The sequence below is a fragment of the Diaporthe batatas genome (genome assembly GCF_019321695.1).
Source record: "Diaporthe batatas strain CRI 302-4 chromosome Unknown Contig00002, whole genome shotgun sequence".
NCBI classification, from domain to species: Eukaryota; Fungi; Ascomycota; class Sordariomycetes; order Diaporthales; family Diaporthaceae; genus Diaporthe; species Diaporthe batatas.
In genome coordinates this window covers 3,042,405-3,060,687 of record NW_025408549.1, presented here as the reverse complement: position 1 = coordinate 3,060,687, position 18,283 = coordinate 3,042,405, and the positions used below count along the sequence as shown (strand labels likewise).

The window sequence follows — 18,283 nt, the reverse complement described above, 5'->3', positions numbered from 1 at the left end:
CCGCCGCCAGGTCCACAAAACAAGATTTTACTCCTGATTGCTGTCTTCGTGCTCAGCAACACAACAGGTCCCCCGAGGCTTTCCACTCGCAGGACCTTTCCAAAAGCATGAGATTATTCCCATGCCTAGGTACCTAGGTATCTAGGTACCAGCACGACCTCGCTATTTTGACCATCACGGCCCATTTTACCAGCGACTCCCCTTCCTCGACGGATCTCAAATGAGAAAATTGCGCGCCGGGACTGTGGCCGGAGCGTGAACAACGAATGGGGCGTTTCCGGCGACTGAATTGTCTCGAACGACTGGAGCATCAGCAATGACCCTGTGCCTACCCACGAATACGACCGTCACGGATAACTCGACAATCAATCTACCCACCACGCTCTTTGGCGATGGTGCTCAAGAGAAGAATTTCATCCGCTTCAAGGAGAGGGTCTTTTAGGGAGGGCGAGGGGGAATTCTAGAAAGTTTTTAAGTGGATTCAGGGTCAGGCTGGGGAAGACCGACGGAACATCACATGCAGTTACCAAGCTTGCATGGGACCAGCGAAAATTCATTGGATGTTAAGATGGGTTGTGGTCAGGTCAAAAATGTTGGAGTCAGTCTTCTTCTCTTGTTGCCTGAGACCAATCTTATAACCTCTGCAATAAGAACATCCCAAGACATTTCAAAATACATCAAATATAATACTTTCAGAGAACAAAGTACTTCTCATACCTCTACATCGAAGCTCCTCATAGCGAGGACGACGAGGAAGTGTAAGTAGTTGTGTTGTGGCTGGTGGGCGATTCAGGCGAGCCGAATCCGGGGGTGCTGTATATTAGGCAGGGCACTAGCCAGGCTTAAGCAAAGGCTGTGTTTACATATATAATCAAAATGTCTGTCTGAAGACAGCCCACGAGTACTTAAGTAGGTGCAACGCGCAGTGAGAATTGAAGTGAGATGTGAAATTCAGTACAGTCCCAAGTAGCTTGACGCCACTTCATTTCCTTCTAGACTCCGAAAAGTCAGCTTTTGCAGCCCCCCTTTTTTCAATCTGTCCAAATACCTGAGGGCAGTCATCATTTCATCAAAATCGTACATAGTCCACCAAAATCTTCTTATCATCCAGTCGAGATAGCCCACCCTCATGGGAGACCAACAATTAGAAGACATGCTGAGAAACGAACGAACACATCTGAATCCTCCGAAAACCACTTGAAACCACCTAGATTCCCCCATTAGAAGAAGCTGATCACCCATCTAGTTCGAGAACAGCCTCTTGAACATGCCCTTCAGACCGCCAGAGCTCTTCTTCTTCTCGTCCTTGTCCTCCTTCTCGCGCTTCTCCAGCCTCGATTTGCGGTGCTTGTCATCGTCCTTCGACTTCTTTCCCTCCACGGGGGCAGGAGAGCTGCTCTCATCGCGGCGTGGCTGGCTCTCCTTAGCAGCCTTCGTAGACTCCTGTTCACGGGCCTTCTGCAACTTCGCGTTGGACTGGTCGAGCGAGCGCCGGACGGCCTTGCTGGAGCGCGTGGTGCTGGAGCGCTTGAGCTCGACCGGTGGCGGGCGGGTGACATCCTTGGAGCGACGGGAGGACGAGATGGTGTCCTTGTCCTTCGTAGAGGTGGAAGCGGTGTCTGCCGTGAGGGGGCCACCGAAGCTGGAACCCATCTCGCTCCGGCCGTTCTTCATGTCGAAGAACTTCTTGCTCGGCGCAGCGGTAGACGCCTCAGTCCGGGCGGTGTTGGAGGGCGATGCCATGCTGTGGCGGGTGGAGCTGTGGCGTCGAGAGCTCCGGTGAGAGCGAGCGGCTGACGGCGGTGCTTCGACCTCCTTCTCCTTGCCCTTGGACTCGGCGGCTGGCGAGTCAGCCTTCGCCCTCTCCTTCTCTCGTGCGAGCCGGCGCTCCTCCTTTCGCCTGTCGTGCTCGGCTTGCTCTTGAGGTGTGCGTTCGCGCCGGGAGCGAGAGCTGTGACTGCCATGTGCGCTGTCACCGGTATCGTGGTGCCTGGGCGGCGTGCGCGGCACCTGATCAGACTCCCGGTCGCCGTCCGCCCGATGCTTGTGAGTAGAGTGGCGATGGTGCGAGGATCTCGTGGTACCATCTTCACGCGTGCTTGGGCGGCTGGACCGCGACGAGTGACTGGCCCTGTGTTCTCTCGAACGTGGGGATTTAGGAAGCTTGTCATCAACCTTTGGAGACTCCTTGCCTGTAGTTGTGTTAGCGATGAAATCATAAGGAATGCTATTATCCGCAACCCTCGTACCCCTCCCGTCAACCTGCAATTTCGAAGGAGCGGTTGTCTCTCCATGTTGCTTCAAATCCTTGACGTGAACTGCCATCCGATCGCTGGTTTCCCCGAGTGTGTCTGCCGCGGCACGAATAATGACTGCAGCGGCGACGACCTCTTCCGCCTGCTGAATACTCTGCCTGCTCATTCTCCTGGCGCTTCTTGCTCGACTCCTCTTCGAGGCTTCCTCGTCATTAGGGTCTGGCAAGACTATGCCGGGAGTGCTGACCCTGGGAAGAGGAGTTCTTGGCCGCCAGAGTTCATCGGTCTGGGTCGAGGAATCAACGCGCTTCAGGAGCACGGGTTTCTCGCCCAAGTCTAGAGTAGCCTGCATCTGGTCACTGCCTGATGGCGGGTCGACCATGGTGAATGATTCGGCCAAAGGCTGCTGTGACGAAACCTCCTCCGGGCTGTCAGGTGCTGATGAGATTGAGCGCACCTCGAAATCATCCTGACCAGCTGCTGATTCTTCCAATGTACCAGTAGCTTTGTCAGCTGTTTTCGGCCGTTGCAAATCGTCTGTGGACGCAGATACAACTACTGGGTCGTCTTCGATGTCGTCTTTGTCAGACATGAGTTCATGAGCAACGACTCCAGCGGCAACTGCGGCGACAGCGGCGGCAGTGGAGGCAGCGGCGATCTCAGCAGTTTCGAGTTGTTCGCCATCCACCAATGCCTCCTCGGAGGGCCCATCTGGAAGCGATTCTGTGACAACAGGTTCTATGCTCGACTCTTGTGGCACTTGATCTTGCAGATCGACTACCTTGGGGGCGGTTTCAGACAGAGGCACTTCAGAAGCTGAATCTACCTGTTCAGCGACAGGCTCTTCAGCAAGAGGATCTGTAGAATCGGGCCCTTCAGCGACAGGCTCGGTAACGGCAGGCTCTTCAGCGATAGCCTCTTCGGCGGGAGCCTCTTCGGCGGGAGCCTCTTCGGCGGGAGACTCTTCTACAGCAGACTCTTCTGGGACAGGCTCCTCCGCCGCAGGCTCTTCAGCAACGGTTTCCTCAGCAAGGGGCTCTGTAGAACCGGGCTCTTCAGGCTCGGTAACGGCAGGCTGATTAGCGATAGCCTCTTCAGCGGCAGGCTCTTCTATGATATGCTCCTCTACCGCAGGCTCTGTAGCAATAGGCTCTGTAGCGACCAGCTCTTCAGTGGTAAGCTTTTCGGTAACAGGCTCATCAGCGACAGGCTCTTCAGTGATAAGCTCTTTGGTAACAGGCTCATCAGTGATGGGCTCATCGGCAGCGGGCTTATCGGCAGCAGGCTCTGCGGCAGCGGGCTCTGCGGCGACAGTGTCACCCGGATCAACTTCATCTTGAGATGGCTGATCATCGGGAGCACCACTTGTAGGCTCAGCGGCCTCTTCCCCGGCAGTTTCGGTACCGTCTTGCTGAGGTTCATGTTGCTCGACGACAGAGTCTGGCATAGTCGCAAGCTCAGTGTGATCTTCGGCCTGGATTGCTGGTGCCTCGAGCACCTCTTGCCCTTCCACAGCAGGAGAGCTTGCCTCGGCGCCGTTTGAAAGTGGAAGTCTGGGTGTGGTCTGTCCAGAGCTTAGGCTATTGCTTGAGCTGGGCACATCTTGTTCGGTCACGGCCTCGGAATCACCCTCTGGCTGATCCACTGCCGCTTCGGAAGAAATGTCCGGTTTGGTGTCCTCATCGCTCTGTGCAGAGATGTCTTGGCCTTGCTGTTCACTGGGATCCACATGCTTGTCTTCGGGTATCGACGATGTTTCAATGTCATTCTTAGGGGGATTTTCGTTGCCCGAATCATCAGTCTCGTGTAGAGCCCGATCCGTGTCGCTTGTGGCATCCTGGTTATCTTCTGTCCCTTCAGCCTGGTCTTGATCTTGATCGGTTATCAAAGCCTGGTCCTCGACAGCTCTAGCAGAGAGGTCTGTGTGGTTTGTTTCCTCCGCACTTGCTGCGACTTGGGCATCCGCCACGATTTGATCCGGAACGACCTCATCAGTGACGACAGCCTCCGGTTGTGGCTCTGAAGAGTCACCATCAGACGGCGCATGTGGTAGGGTGCCTTCAGGGGAATCCTCCTCGCTGGCTTGGGGTGGAACAACGACGACATCGTTGGCATCGTCATCAACTCTTTGACCCACTTCGTCGAAATTAGCCTGAACTGGAGTGTCTCCGCCGTCCAATGAATCTGCTATGGTGGAGGGCTGCTCATCTGCAGGCAAGACGTCCGAGGACTCAAGTGAGGGTCCGGGTACGTCTTGCTCAATTTGTGACCATTCCTCAACCATCGAAGAGTCGAGCGATGAAGGGCCCACATCGTCCGGAGTGTCTATCTTCTGGCTTACGGACGTCTCGTCAACGGCTTGGGCGCCCTCAGATTGGCGGGAACCATCCTGCGTATCGCCAGCTTCCCCAGACCCAGCAACAGGCGAGTCTATGGTAGGTTCAGCGTCGTTGCTTGGATCCGAGTTTGAGTCTGCAGACGATTGGCCAGCTGGTTGCTCTTCGATTTGAGCGAGTGGTAGATCAGGTGAAAGATTGGCAGAATCGCTGGAAGACTGAGCAGCCTCCACGACGGGGCTCGGGTCAGGTGGCTCCGTCTGAGTTACCATGTCCTCTTGCCCGTCTTGTTGGAGATCGATCCCACTCGGTGAAATTTCTGAGTCATTTGCCTGCTCTGGAGTCGCATGATCTATAGCTTGCAAGTGTTCAGGGCTGTCCATTTGCTCGGGGCTGGGTCCACCATCCCCTTCTTTGAGTTCTTCTGAGCTGCGGGAGCTGTCCAACACTGACTTCTCGATGGGCGATGCGCCATCTATTGGGCCTGGTTCTGATTCTTGTGGCAGATCCTCCTTCATACTATCGTCTAGCTGCTCTTGCTGTCTAGTCGAGACGTTTTCCGATGATGGAGAGTCTATAGAGCGTGCTGTACTAGGCTCGTTGACTATGGCAGAAGGAAGTGTCTGGTCAAGAGCCTCTTGCTGCTCCACGTCGGTTTCTTGAATACTAGGCTGCTCAACGCCGGGTTCGATACCCAGTCCAACGCTGGGTTCTTCCGTGCTCGGCTCTGCAACGGCGGGCTGTTCAATGCTGGAATCTTCAACGCCGAGATGCTCAGCGATGGGCTCGTGAGCACTAGGCTCCTCAGCTGGTGATTCTTCCATGCTGGGTTCTTTGACACTGAGCTGCCCAGCGCTCATTTCCTGGGCACTAGGCTCTTCGACAATGGGCTCTTGGACAATGGGCTCTCGTACGGCGGGCTGTTCGTCTTCAGTGTTGGCTTTTTCAACGCTGGGCTGTTCCACATTCGAGATTTCGGTGGCGGGCTCGTCGACCTGCTGAGATTCCTCCCCGAATTGTCCGACAGGGGTTATTGGGACGAGGGAGTCAGTGACATGGCTCTCAGTCAAGTTAGGCGGTGCTTCACCACTGATCGCAGTCTCAGAGTCGTCGACAGCGTCAGGGGTCAATGAAAGGTCTTGCGCCATTTCGTCTGGACCAATGTTCTCGGGAACCGGTTGTGGAAGCGATGTCTCATCTGTCGGACTCTGCTCGACTTGATCTGTGGAGGGCTCTTCAAGCGTGGCATCTTCAGCTTGTGGTGGTGTTTCTGGTTCGGTGTGTTGTTCCAGTGCTTCCTCGAGCTCAGAAGGATCATGTCCTTGTGCTGCTTGCTCGGTTTCGGTGCTCGGTTCTAATTGCATTTCACTCGAGAGGGTGTTTTGGCTCTCTTCGAGTGGTTCTGGGACGATCACTGAACTCAGCGGCTCGCAGGACCCATCTAAGTCCTCGGTCACCGGCTCGGCAACATCCTCTTGCCCAGATTGAATGGCGGTCTCCTTTTCGTCAGCATCTCCCATGACGGCTTCACTATCACGATCTTCACGATCTTCATCCCCTGCCCCCGACCCCAAAAGTACGCCCTCCTGCACCACGACCGGGTCATTGTCGTCTGCACTCACGGGCTCTGGCTCATCAGGCGACTCAAGGATACCTTGAGCCCCATGCACCATTAGCAAGCTTGAAGACCGCGTACGCACCGACGACCATGGACGCAAGGATAGTAAGCTTGCCTGGTGTTGTAGAAGCCGCGTTTGGCTTGGCCACAACCTCGTCCTTTACCACGACGTCCTGCTTAGAAGACTTGGCTGAAGACTCGGCACCGCTGGCAGTAGAACGCTCGCGCAATTCATTGCTTTGAACGGCTTGCGGTTCTTGTTGATCTGATGTGACAATGCCGTACTGTGATCCGGCAGATGGAGACTTGGAGGATTCAACAGTCGTAGCAGCATCGGGGGCAGGGGAGGAAGAACGTGGGGGAAGATCATGGGCTGAAGGCTCGCTGGGGATACCCTCAGAAATGTCCCGGACAACCTTGTCCTGGGAGCTCTGGATGTCATTCTGGCTGGGATTGCTGGCTTCCACCACCGACGCGGCAACCAAAAGTGATCCAGCTGCGGCGGCACCAGCTGCAATAGCTGGGAGGTCGCTGGAGTCTGCAGAGACAGGAGCGGCGTCCTTCGGAGCCTCCTCTTCGACTATCTCTTGTGCGGTGTCAAGAGCATGTCCACCGGCTTCTGACGTTACTGGTTGTTCCTCGTCGGGAACTGAAGCCTCGACGGCATGAGTTTCGTCGCTCGTCTGAATGGGTATCGCGTTTGTAGTGTCTTTTGACGTCATTAAGTCATTATCATTTGATGTGTCGTCCGCAGTCGTAACTGGAACATTCTCCGCGTCAAGTCCAGCATCGGTCTCGTCGGCCTGGGACTGAATATCGATGGTCCCAGCTGGAACATCGCGGTTTTTGATTTCCTCCACGGCAGGCAGGTGTTCGTCGTCAAGATTTGAAGCAACATGGCTCTTCACATCATGGACATCGTCAATCACAGTCGGGGGGACCTCACCTTTGTCCGCTCCGTCCTCCGAAGCCACGACCGGCGCCTGTGTCTCTACCGGCTTCTCGACTTCTGGCTCTGCAGCGGCCGCTTCTTCCTGGCTAGGCTGGGGCTCAGATGCCACAGCGGGGACCTTTTGAATGTATGGTTAGCGAAAACTCTAGCACTTGAGCTAGGAGGGTGGGAGGTAGGAGGGTGGGAGGTCAGAAGATAGAAGGATAGTAGGTATATAGATAGGAGGGTAGGAAGGAGGATTGGAAATATGTTGGATGTTTGTTAAAAGTGAGGAGAGGTTGGAAGACGCAATGTTAAAGTCCAGAAGACAATGTGCTGGATACTTTTGCTGGCAGCGGCAAAAGCAGGAAGCAACTCACCTCGGCATCAGCCTGCTCTGGCGTAGATGTGTTGTCCTCGATCTTTGTTGGCTCATTTTCAGCCACTTCGAGCTTGTCGTCCACAGGCGCAGGCTCAATATTGGGCTCCTCCTTGGGCTCCTCTTCGACAACAGTCTTCTGAGGTTCAGGCTCGATCTTCGCCTCATCCTTGACATCGACTGGAGCTTCAGACACCTGAGGCTGTTGAGGTGTCTCGGTGGCTGCTGTAGAGCTCTCTACCACGGGGCTGTCCTCGGATGTGCTCTCGGGTAGCACCTCCTTGGTTGAGTCTTGCGAAACCTCAGTTTCAGCACTTTCAGGCACAGGCGCCTCGGCAGCTTTCTCTGGGGCGTCTTGGATGTCAACCGGTCTCGACTCTGCGGCCTTTTCGGGGACTGCCTCATCATTCTGAGCCGGCAAGTCCGCTGCCTTTTCGGTTTCAGTTTCAGGCTCGGGCACGCTTGCATCTGTTGCAACGGGCGCGGGCTCGTCTTCAGTAGCTTGTTGCGCTGGCTGTGCCTCTTTTGATTCGCTGGCAGGGGTCTCTTCGACTTGGGGCGCTTCCTCGACGGCGGGCTTTTCCTCAGCAGCCTCAATTACGGGGGTTTCTTCAGCCGCGGGCTTCTCGTCGGCCGCAGGCTGCTCCTCGACTACGGGCGCATCTTCAACAGACGTTTCCTCGACAGCAGGCTTGTCATCGACCACCTGAGCGGCAGGCTTCTCTTCGACGACAGGTGCATCTTCGACAGCAGGTTTGTCATCGACCACCTGAGCGGCAGGCTTCTCTTCGGCGACGGGCGCATCTTCGACCGCCTCGGCGGCAGGCTTCTCGGCCACAGGCGCATCTTCGACAACAGCCTTTTCCTCGACGACGGGGATGTCCTCCGCCGTGGGCTTCTCTTCGGCGGCGGGCTTCTCCTCGACAGCAGGCTGCGCCTCGACAGTTGGCTTGTCTTCGATCGCCTGAGCGACAGGCTGCTCCTCGACCACCTCCGCGGCAGGCTTTTCCTCTTCAGCTTCAACCGCGGGCTTCTCCTCAGCCGCGGGCTTCTCCTCAGCCGCGGGCTTCTCCTCAGCCGCGGGCTTCTCCTCAGCCGCGGGCGCGGCCTCGATGGCAGGAGCCTCTGCAGCCGCAGGCGTCTCCTCGACCACCGGCTTGTCCTCAACAGGTGCGCTCTCGGAAGAGGCTACGGGCTCGCTGGGCTCCTCAGGAGCGTGCACTTCCGCAGCGGGCTCGACGGCAGCGGCGGTAGTTTCTGGCAGGATCTCCTTGGTCACTTCAGCGGCCACAGGAGCGTCGCCACTTGCTGGGGCGCTCTCGGTGACTTGGCTCTCCTGGGGGAGGCTTTCTGCCGGCGCGCTTGGCTCCTCGACGCTCTGTTGTTGAGCATCCGCGGGGGCAGATGCTTGGCTCTCGACGATCTTCTCGGGAATTGCCACGGGTTCTGGCACGCTGCTGTCTTCCTTGGGCTCCTCAACGGCAGCTTCAGGCTCTGCGGGTGCCGGGGACGAGGCCTCCTCGGCCTGCGCCGGTGGGCTGTCATCCTTCTCGTCGGTTGTCGGCGCCTCTGGCTCAGCAACCTCGTCTTGGGAGAACTCTTTTGACTCTAAGCCTGCCAATTCGGGCACGGGTGCTGGCTCGGTTGATGCAACCTCCTCCTTGGGGGCGGGAGACTCCGACGAGTCCTCGATCACTACAGGAGTGGCTTCGGCAGCTGGCTTGCTATCAACTGGTTGAGCCTGCTCAGTTGGCGCTGCAGATGGGGTCTCCACCGCCGCGACAGATTCGGGCTCTCCGGAGCTGACTGGCGCCGCCTGCTCGCTTTCCGTGTGCGCGGGCTGCTCGGTGACCTCGGGTGTGGGGGCGACAACCTCCTCGACCTCTTTACTAGAGACATCCTGCTCGGACACGGACGGTTCTTCGGTCTCTGTAGGATTCGAGGCGGCAACGTCGGCTACCTTTTCGTCCTCCGCCGGAGCAGGTGCCTCTTCCGTGGCTGCAGTGTCCTTCGAAAGCGGTTGCGAGTCCGCTGTGTCGTCGGCGGAGGGTCCACTTGACTCCTGGGCCTGAACGATTTCGGATTCCTTGGCTGGCTCAATTGTTTCGACAGCAGCAGGAACAGCCTCGTCTTGAGCGCCCACGTCTTGGCTCGCCTCGATTGGCTGGCTAGGCGTGTCGTTCGTGGGAATAGCGTCGTCTTTGGTCTCGGAAGCCTCGACCTCTTTGGGAGCCTCGACCTCTTTGGGAGCCTCGACCTCTTTGGGAGCCTCGACCTCAGCCTCAACCTCCTTAGGGGCGTCAACCTCTTGTGGTGCCTCGGGCTCCTTGGGAATCTCTTCGACCTCCTTAGAAGCTTCAACCTCTTTGGGAGCCTCTTCTGATTCCTTGGGCGACTCAACCTCCTTGGGGGCTTCGCTGGTCTCTGCAGAGACGGGGGCGGGGGCGGGCGACTCAACCTCCTTGGGCAACTCAACCTCCTTGGGCAACTCAACCTCCTTGGGCAACTCAACCTCCTTGGGCAACTCAACCTCCTTGGGCAACTCAACCTCCTTGGGCAACTCAACCTCCTTGGGCAACTCAACCTCCTTGGGCAACTCAACCTCCTTGGGGGCTTCGCTGGTCTCTGTAGAAACAGGTGCAGGGGCGGGCGTCTCGTCCTCCTTCGTCTCAGAAGTCTCAGCTGTGCTCTCCTTCACCTCCTTCACCTCCTTCACCTCCTCCTTCGTCTCGAGAGGCTCGGCGGCGGCCGGCTGTGGCTCCGGCTCTGGCGCTGCCTCTTGCTTCTCTTCGGCGGCGGGGGCGGGGGCGGCGATATCATTGCTGCTTTCTACCGGGGCAGAGACATCCCCGTTGGTCTCAACTGCTTCGGGAGCCGCTTCAGGGGCGCTGGGGGCGGGGGTCTCCGCAACGGGCTCAGCAGACGCCTCCGCCGATTTTGAGTCGTCCTGCGCAGCAGTTTCTGGCTCCACGGCCTTGGCAGCCTCGACGGGGACGGCGGGAGCTTCCTCGGCGGTGCCATTGACCGGCTCGGGAGCAGAGACCGGCTCAGGTGCGGGTGTGGGCTCCTGAGCAGGCTCCGAAACGGGTTCCTGAGCTGGCTCTGGGACAGACTCAGGAGCAGATGTGGGCTCCTGGGCTGGCTCTGGGACGGGCTCTGGGGCAGGTGTGGGCTCCTGAGCTGGCTCCGAAACGGGTTCCTGAGCTGGTTCTGGGACGGACTCAGGCGCGGGAGTGGGCTCCTGAGCAGGCTCTGGGACAGACTCAGGAGCAGGTATGGGCTCCTGGGCTGGCTCCGAGACGGGCTCCTTCTCCTGGGTGCTGATTTGCGGCTCCTCAGCGCTGGGCTGAGGCTGCTGGACGCCGCTCTCCTCTTGCGAGGCGAGCTCTGGCGGTGGCGAAGTAGGGGCCGAGTTCAAGCTGTTCTTGGACTTGGACTTCTTCTTCTTCTTCTTGCTCTTGCTCTTGGGGGTGGCAGCCTGGTCGCCCTCACCGAGCTGGCCAAAGGGTGACGTGGGCGATACGGGCGTCATTGGGGGGTCCACTGGCGTCGACTCCCCGGAAAGAGCAGCAGCCTTCTTCGCCTTCTCCTTGGCCTTCTGCTTTGCCTTCTTGGCCTTGTTCTTGGCCGTCTTGCTGCTGATGGGCGTCGTGCCCTCGGCAGGTGATGTGGGAGAGGCGAGATCGTCTCCGCCGTTTACATCACCGGCCTCAGCAGTGTGTCCATCTAGAGGTGTGTAAGTACGCGTACGGGACCGAGCATCACCAAGGAACTAGAACGAAAAATATCTTACTCTGGCCATTGGCATTGTTGGCCTCGTCACTCTGCTCCTCATCGGAGTCAGAGAGTTGAAGGTACTCAACCTTGGAGTAGTCAGCTACCTGCACTTCGTGACTTGAATAATCCGCGAACTGGATCTGGGAGTAGTCGACGTTTGTCCGGGCGGGACTGTATATGATGTTGTTATTTGGGAAACTCATACTGGTTGGACCGCGGGCTGGGGGGCCTGGTGGTCGGAGGAGGTGTCAAGAGAAGACAGGTCCTGGGTTTTAATGTCGTTCGCCATAAAGGTGACGCAACGAAATTGATCCTCCGGGTCTTGCAGATAGGTAGGTGCAGATGCAGATGCAGATGCAGGTCAGGGCAGCACAGTCAGTGCCCGAAGGGGTTCTTGCGTCTTGTGGGGCAGCAGCTTAGGTGACGGATGAGGCGATTGGGTGGTGTGCTGTCACGAGGGTGTGCTGTCGTGGCACGCAGGCGAGGGGGATCAGAAGGCGAGCCTGATCTGATCTTTGGGTATATGGCAAAAGAAGCAATGCTGCAGACGCTTTACGACTGGTAGATGGTGTATGCACTAAAGGGAAAGAAAGTTTTGCAAGCTGCACAACTTGACTTGATATGCGGGCACCAGAGGTATATGCAAGCCTCTAGGCGCGAGAGGACATGTACCGGATCAAACGAGATTTAATACGGTGAGCCCAGGAGGGAGATGCTTGCAAGGTCACCGAACGGGCAACAGGAGAGTGGTTGTTTTGAAAATTTGAGAGCACGATGTGTCGGTGGGACGTGGATGGGGTGTCCCCGGCAATAGGACGTTTGTTGAAAAATAGGCGCGAAGGGAAGAGGGTCCATCTGGTGCAATCGCGATGCCCCGCGGTGTGAGAGCCCACAGTTTCCACTTTTAAGAAAAACTTCCAAGGGCCTGTCAATGCCAACGAAATGATTCAAAATGGGGAAGGTTTGGGACACCCACGACAGGCATTCTGCCGGGAATCGATTGGCCGGTGCGCGGTCGTGTCGTGACTGGCACTGGCGCCACGTCAAGAATCATCAAAGAGAGGTATGTACTATAGCAAGCATGGCACGAGATTACCACGAGGGAAACCGCTCTGTGCAACGAGGCCATAGATCCGGGGATGGGGGGCACCTGGCGGCCCAACATGCCCCCAAAGTCAGACTCATGCATGGGACGGGTCGTGGCATGTACTCTGGATCTGCAGGCCCGATTTTGAGACAGCGGGTAATAATAAGTATGACAGTGTTGCCGACCTTTGCGGACTGCTTGTAGTGAGTGTCCTTTACACTACAAGCAGGCGCCGGGCGCCAGTGGACGCGGGATGGTGGGATGTCAGGATGTCAGGATGGCATCTCTGCCCTCCACGCCGCGGATGCAGGTCGTCTACCCGCACTCAGGTACTGAGTAGCGCAGGGAAAGAAGTCGAGCTATGGCCCTTGTCGGCAGAACGTGGCATGCCACCGCCCTTCTGGCTTCTCATGGCTGCCTCGTCCTGACGGCTTGGGCCCCCAGGAAGGTTCCTGGGCTTGCCGGGGTCTTTTGCTGCTCGCCTGCTCGCCCAGCACTGGTTTTGAGAGTCGTCAGGACGCCGGACGGGGAAGCCCAACCCACGGCTGCACGGGAGGGCCATGTTGTGACAGGCATCAAAGACGGCACAGGGTTACCAGGAAGTGTCAGTGGGTGTTGCGGCTGTCCAATCAAGAGTGCCAGCCGCGCTGCAAGTGGCACGTCGGTTTGCAGATGTTGGACTTTTCCTGCGTGCTACGTGGCTCGCTAGCTGGGTAGTCGCTTGCAGATCCGTACTAATAATGAGCGCATGTACTCAGGTACTGCACGTTGCCGTGAGTGACCTGACAGGCCCGGCGACAGGTGGGCGCCAAAACCTGAGCAGCCCGAATCTGCAGGCCTGAGTGAGGGCTGCAGCGAGTGAGCGGCTGGTGCGGCAGTCATGCGCGAGAGAAAAGGTGAGGCGCGCCGTGTATCGGTGACCGTGTGGGCCGGGAGCATGAATGTACTGTGCGCATGCCCGGCGATATCTGGGGCCTTAAGCACGCCTCGGGAAAGTTGCTCTCAAGATGTTCTTCATGCGCACCAGACTGTCTGCCGTCCTGGGCTCTCCTTGTCGTCTTGTTGATGGATCATCCTTCAGATTTTGGTTCCCGAGGTCGCGGGTCTCGGGGAGATTTGTAAGGTACCCATGGCTTTGCAACACATCGGACGAGAGGGCTCTCATCGCCTGACGGCCTGACCGAGCAAGGGTCGCAGCCTGGCAGCCAGCCTGGCAGTATGTTGCAACCACGGATGTTACGCCGGAGTCGACCTGAAGAACTGACTGAGATTCGACTTGAGATGAAATGTGTCGGGGTTGCATCGTGTCGCCAGTGCTGATCTTGTGTGTACGAACATGCTGTATAGCCGTTGTTCTGTGTAGTGGTAGCCTGTTCCGCGTACAGTAGGTCAGAAGATACCAGACGGAGTACGGAGCTACGCCGTTTGCTCCTGCTGATTTCGATCAGGTCAGTTCCCAGACAGGCGCTACATTGGTAGGTAGGTACCCTGCCTTCGATCTAGTCCCGCCAGCTTTCCCAATGAACGGCCTAGACAGCTGCCAGATACTCACCTGCCAAAACGCGTCTTCCCTGCCCGGCTTCACCTTATCCCACGGTCCCACGGTTCGCATTGATCACGAGTCGTCGGCTTCATTTCATTCCACGCCCAACTACGAGCCCGCGAAGCTCGATGCCCTATGAAAGATAACGTCCCACGCCGCCTGCTTCATGCAGTGGGTCTTTGGCCTGGCTGAACGAAGCTCCCGTATCAACTCTATTATACTTGCTTTGTTCTTCCGCTGTTGCTGTGTCGACTCCATCATGTCCTTACTCGTCTAACCTCCATTGCCTCCACACACATATCGGTCTGATACCTTACGCGTAGCCAGAGCTTACTTGGCCAAGCAAACATGACACCCACTGCCGGCTGCGAGCCCGACTATTGACAGATAGTGGACACAGCATGAACCAGTCCCACAGTCTGGATGCAGCAAGCATCTCCACCCCCCAACAGAAGGGCCCGCCTGACTGGGAGGTCAGGCTGAGCAGCTACTCTTTGCCTGCTGACAGCCTCGCCTGCCATCCAGACACGCTGACACCCGACTTTGGTGCTGCCCAACTTGAACTCGGATCCTTGGCGGTAGTGAGGTCGAGGTTCTACGCTCTCTATAGTGCTCTCTGCTAACACATTCGGCACTTCAGTCTATTGGCTACGCAGCTCTTGGGCTGATCAGGTATGATATGACCTGTGCGCCACGAATATGGTGCCCCATGCAGCCCTCCACATGTAATCTCCTAATAAGTCGGACTGTCAAGCACAGATGCGCAGGCAGTACAACGTACCGTTCAATGTGGCTCGGAAATTGTATAGCTGGCTGCCTCCCTTCTGTCCCCTGATATCCTCGCAATCACGAATGCAGCCTCCTGTACGCCAACGCCAGTCGCGGAAGGATTTCCGGAAGCAGTTCATCACGCCCATCTGCTCTGGACAGTCTCCTTGTCTACTTCTGTCACCAGGCCAAAACGTCTCTGGACATGCCCTCGTTATATGCTCCTGACACCGTATCTGCCCTCCTGGCCATCCGGGGCCTCTCACATGGCCATCTCGGCCTGCAGCTTCCGCAGCTCCTCCTCCTCGTCGTCCTCCTGTGCAACCGGCGTCTTGCCCTTGACTGTTCCAACTCGTTAGCAGATGCAGGGCTTTTGCTCTCCGGGGGCAGAACTTACTGTCTTGAGGTGCGGCGGGGACTCGCTGGATCTGATCCGACACTGGAACTGTCCCGGTCTTGAGCATCTGTTCGTCCAGCTCCTCCTGCTGTAAATCGTCGAGCTCCCTCTCCAGCTCGTCGTCGTCGATGGGGTCCCCGATCTGGTTGCTCGTAATGGCATTGACGATCTCTTCGCTGAGCGCGTTCTGGTCCCGTAGCTTGTCCCTATGTGGAGACAAATAATTAGACACATATACTCGCCAAACTCATACATGGATGCATCGAAAGCAGTGGCAGCGGGTGGATTTGGGAGGGGGCAGAATGCATACATAGTCTCGTCCACCTTCTCGGGCGTGAGCTTGCCATGTATTGCCTTCATCGCTTCGCTGGCCTTCTCCATTGCCGCAAGCGTTTCCTTGTTAATGTTGGCGGACTCGATGGCGTTTATTTGTTGCTCTAACGTTCCGATCTGCGCTACAGTCTGTTCGAGGCTGTGCTCGTGCTGCTTCTTGCGTTTCAGTGCGATCTTCGCGGCTGTCGTGTGGAGGGGCAAGGTTAGCACGTGCAACCACCCAAGGCGCCCCGTTTGCCCAGGCAGAACAAATATATATGGTTGCCCTCACCAGACTTGTTGTTTGAGGTGACATGTTTCCGGGCCAGGCCATCTTGCTCATCCATCTGGTTCTGCAGGTGCCTCTCGCGCTTTTGCAGCATGTCGAGCTGCGACCGCAGCGCAAGGATGGCATTCTTGGGGTTGTTCTTCTGCTTCTGAGCAGAGGCCCCGCCAAACCAGCCCAGGCCCCAGCCAGACATGTTGCCTTATTGATGTATCGGAGGGTACGAGGGGAGAGGGTTCGAAAGGAGATGCAACGAGGGGAGTCAAGCGTCGTGGTCGCTTATCGAGGACGTTGTGGCGGGACGGAGGTGGCAGATGATCTAGGCCTGGACGCTGGGGCTCGTCCGCTGATAGCGGGGTCGGGGGAAGCAACCGGGGCTTTGTCGTAGGCTGAGCCTTATAGACTCGGAATGTCACCCAGTAGAATCTGTGGGGAGGTCGGCGCAAGAGAAGTCGTCGTCAGTGTCGGTCGTTTCGCGAAGGCAGTCAGTCTGGATACCAGGGTGATGGATAGAAGCCTAAAGAATGCACGAGGTATGATGCAAGCACAATTCGTCAGTGCTTGGCCTTGTGATGGCCCGCGCTAGTCAACAACCAGCCCAGGACAGCCGCAGGTGTCCGGCATTTAGCCGCGGCTCGCTTAGTCATGGCTGCCCGATCGGTCGCTGCCTCTGCTTCTTCCTGCTGCCTGTAGATGTGTGCGAGTCCGTCCACGATATCTACCGATATTGGGATTCAGGATCCCAAGTTTCATTGCGACAGGACTCGTCATCACCCCCTCGCTTGACCTTGCTCGACACGCATTACCATTTGCTCACAATCACGCTATTCTTTTCTTCTTAACCGTCTTGCAAATGTCAACCCCTGAAATGGACTCGCGACCCCAGCTGCAGCCTTCCGGAAGCCTGCCCTCTGTCGTTGAACATTGAGATGTCCAGCACTCCTTTGCCATCAAAGCTCACGCTACTGTCTTCTCTCCCGTCTCAGGACGTCGGCACCAAAGTCCGCTTTCTAGGATGGTATGTTCACCAGAGAGTCCTTACAAATTTACGGCCTCAACACGCATCTCTCTTTTCTCAGACTGCCCCTCATCCTCCTACCCCCCCCCCCCCGCCCGGGATGATATGTGGTTGCATATCCTCTTTGCGTCTACCTCAGAGGTTGCAATGTTGGTCAAAGGCCATTTTGTCTAACCAAAGTCACAGTGTCACATCATATGCTGCTGCCTCAGGGCAACTTACTCTGCAGCACCGGTTCCCTAAGTCGACCGAGACCCAGGCATTGGTTGATGTGCGCCTACTACTCGAGAAGCTCACGGCAGAGCAAACCTCGGTAGGCGCATGGGTCAATGTCATAGGATACATAAACTCACCGCCACCAGGGTCGGTGGCTTTGTCTACCAAGCGCAAAAGGGTCTCTCCAAGCGTTCATGTGCAAGCGCTGATGCTCTGGTCTGCCGGCCCCCTGGATATTGGCCGATACGAAACGTGTCTGGCAGATATTGTATCTTCGGATGAGCCTCGAACGGGGTCAAAGATATCAAGGAAGACATGAAGGTCGACTGGGTAGCGCACACCTTGGTTTTGAAGATCACATGGCGCTCGGGAACAAGGCCTCGCGGCCCGGGCGAGCCATGTCCGTCAGCTTGGCTGGGCGTGAAGCAAGCCTATCTGTCAGGTGATGCATGCCTTGTTGTGGTTACGCAGCCGGTGACGCGAGCACCTCGAGTCGACAGCCAGTCTCTCAATCACCGCCCTGCCCTCAGACCGGAGCTGCTGAGGCCCCAGAACAGGGCTGGAGAGGTGGGGGACACCGATTTCGACGGGCCGCTGTGAGTGTACGCGGCTGACTGCGCCGGCGATAACTTGACCACTGCTGACACGGCACAGAAGCTCGTCAGGACACAGTGCAATCACAACCACAGTGGCTTCTTCAGGGTAATTTCATCCGGACATAAGTCAGTCATCAGTCGAATCACTATCGAAATACACGTTTAGGTGGGCCGCACCCTCGGGACCTGTGTCGCTGTGATTCGGCGCAGCCGCTGGACAAGTTCGCTCGCCTTTGCCGTACCAAGGCCGAATGACCAGATTCCATGCAGCCCAGCAGCCGGCCTGGACCATTCTGAGGCTTGCACACCTCCTATTCGCCCACTGGAGAGTCCGAAGAAGAAGAGATTGGCAGAGGGTTGAAGTCAAGATGTTCAGTCTAAAGAAATCCCATGTCAAATCACACACCCCGGAACCCGAATGGTTGTTGCACAAAGACCTGCGGCCGGCACACCACCCACCCCCTGCATCATTACTGTGAACTTGCGCAAATGAGCTCGAGGGATGTCAGTGGTCAGCCAGGTCGGACCAAAATTTCTGTGACTATTGATTACTCACTGGTCCTCCTGCATATCGCACCTTCATCTGAATGGTTCATGCAAGCCCAAGGGGAAACGCAAGGTCTATCTGTGCCAGATGGCAGCCTGTCGCTGGCTCGGAACATTCCTCCACACCAAAAGAAGAGCAATGCATTCACGCCGCTACGCCTGCGGTTCGCCCAACAATAATCACTTCCGAAATCAGCGGTACTGCCTTTAGTGGGTCC

General features: G+C 57.0%; 3 protein-coding genes across 3 annotated transcripts; 1 reads left to right on the top strand and 2 right to left on the bottom strand.

The window, feature by feature from the left end:
* Window positions 1-841: 841 nt before the first annotated feature.
* On the bottom strand, window positions 842-12,651 carry KVR01_001080 (uncharacterized protein). Its single transcript, XM_044783045.1, has 8 exons — window positions 12,273-12,651; window positions 11,313-12,210; window positions 10,122-11,245; window positions 9,996-10,085; window positions 7,521-9,824; window positions 6,325-7,279; window positions 2,250-6,245; window positions 842-2,192 (listed from the first exon to the last, which is right to left on the bottom strand). The coding sequence occupies exons 2-8, from the start codon at window positions 11,497-11,499 to the stop codon at window positions 1,243-1,245; spliced, it is 9,606 nt and encodes a 3,201-aa protein (XP_044649035.1). The 5' UTR covers window positions 11,500-12,210; window positions 12,273-12,651; the 3' UTR covers window positions 842-1,242.
* A 1,522-nt stretch (window positions 12,652-14,173) lies between these two features.
* Window positions 14,174-16,245, bottom strand: KVR01_001975 (uncharacterized protein). The gene is made up of 4 exons (XM_044782624.1): window positions 15,696-16,245; window positions 15,402-15,606; window positions 15,092-15,297; window positions 14,174-15,036 (listed from the first exon to the last, which is right to left on the bottom strand). The coding sequence occupies exons 1-4, from the start codon at window positions 15,883-15,885 to the stop codon at window positions 14,957-14,959; spliced, it is 681 nt and encodes a 226-aa protein (XP_044649930.1). The 5' UTR covers window positions 15,886-16,245; the 3' UTR covers window positions 14,174-14,956.
* A 373-nt stretch (window positions 16,246-16,618) lies between these two features.
* KVR01_001398 (uncharacterized protein) lies at window positions 16,619-17,242 on the top strand (the record flags this gene model as incomplete). The annotated part of the gene is made up of 2 exons (XM_044783755.1): window positions 16,619-16,707; window positions 16,894-17,242. 2 exons carry the CDS (start codon window positions 16,619-16,621, stop codon window positions 17,240-17,242), a joined length of 438 nt encoding a protein of 145 aa, XP_044649353.1.
* Window positions 17,243-18,283: the final 1,041 nt, after the last annotated feature.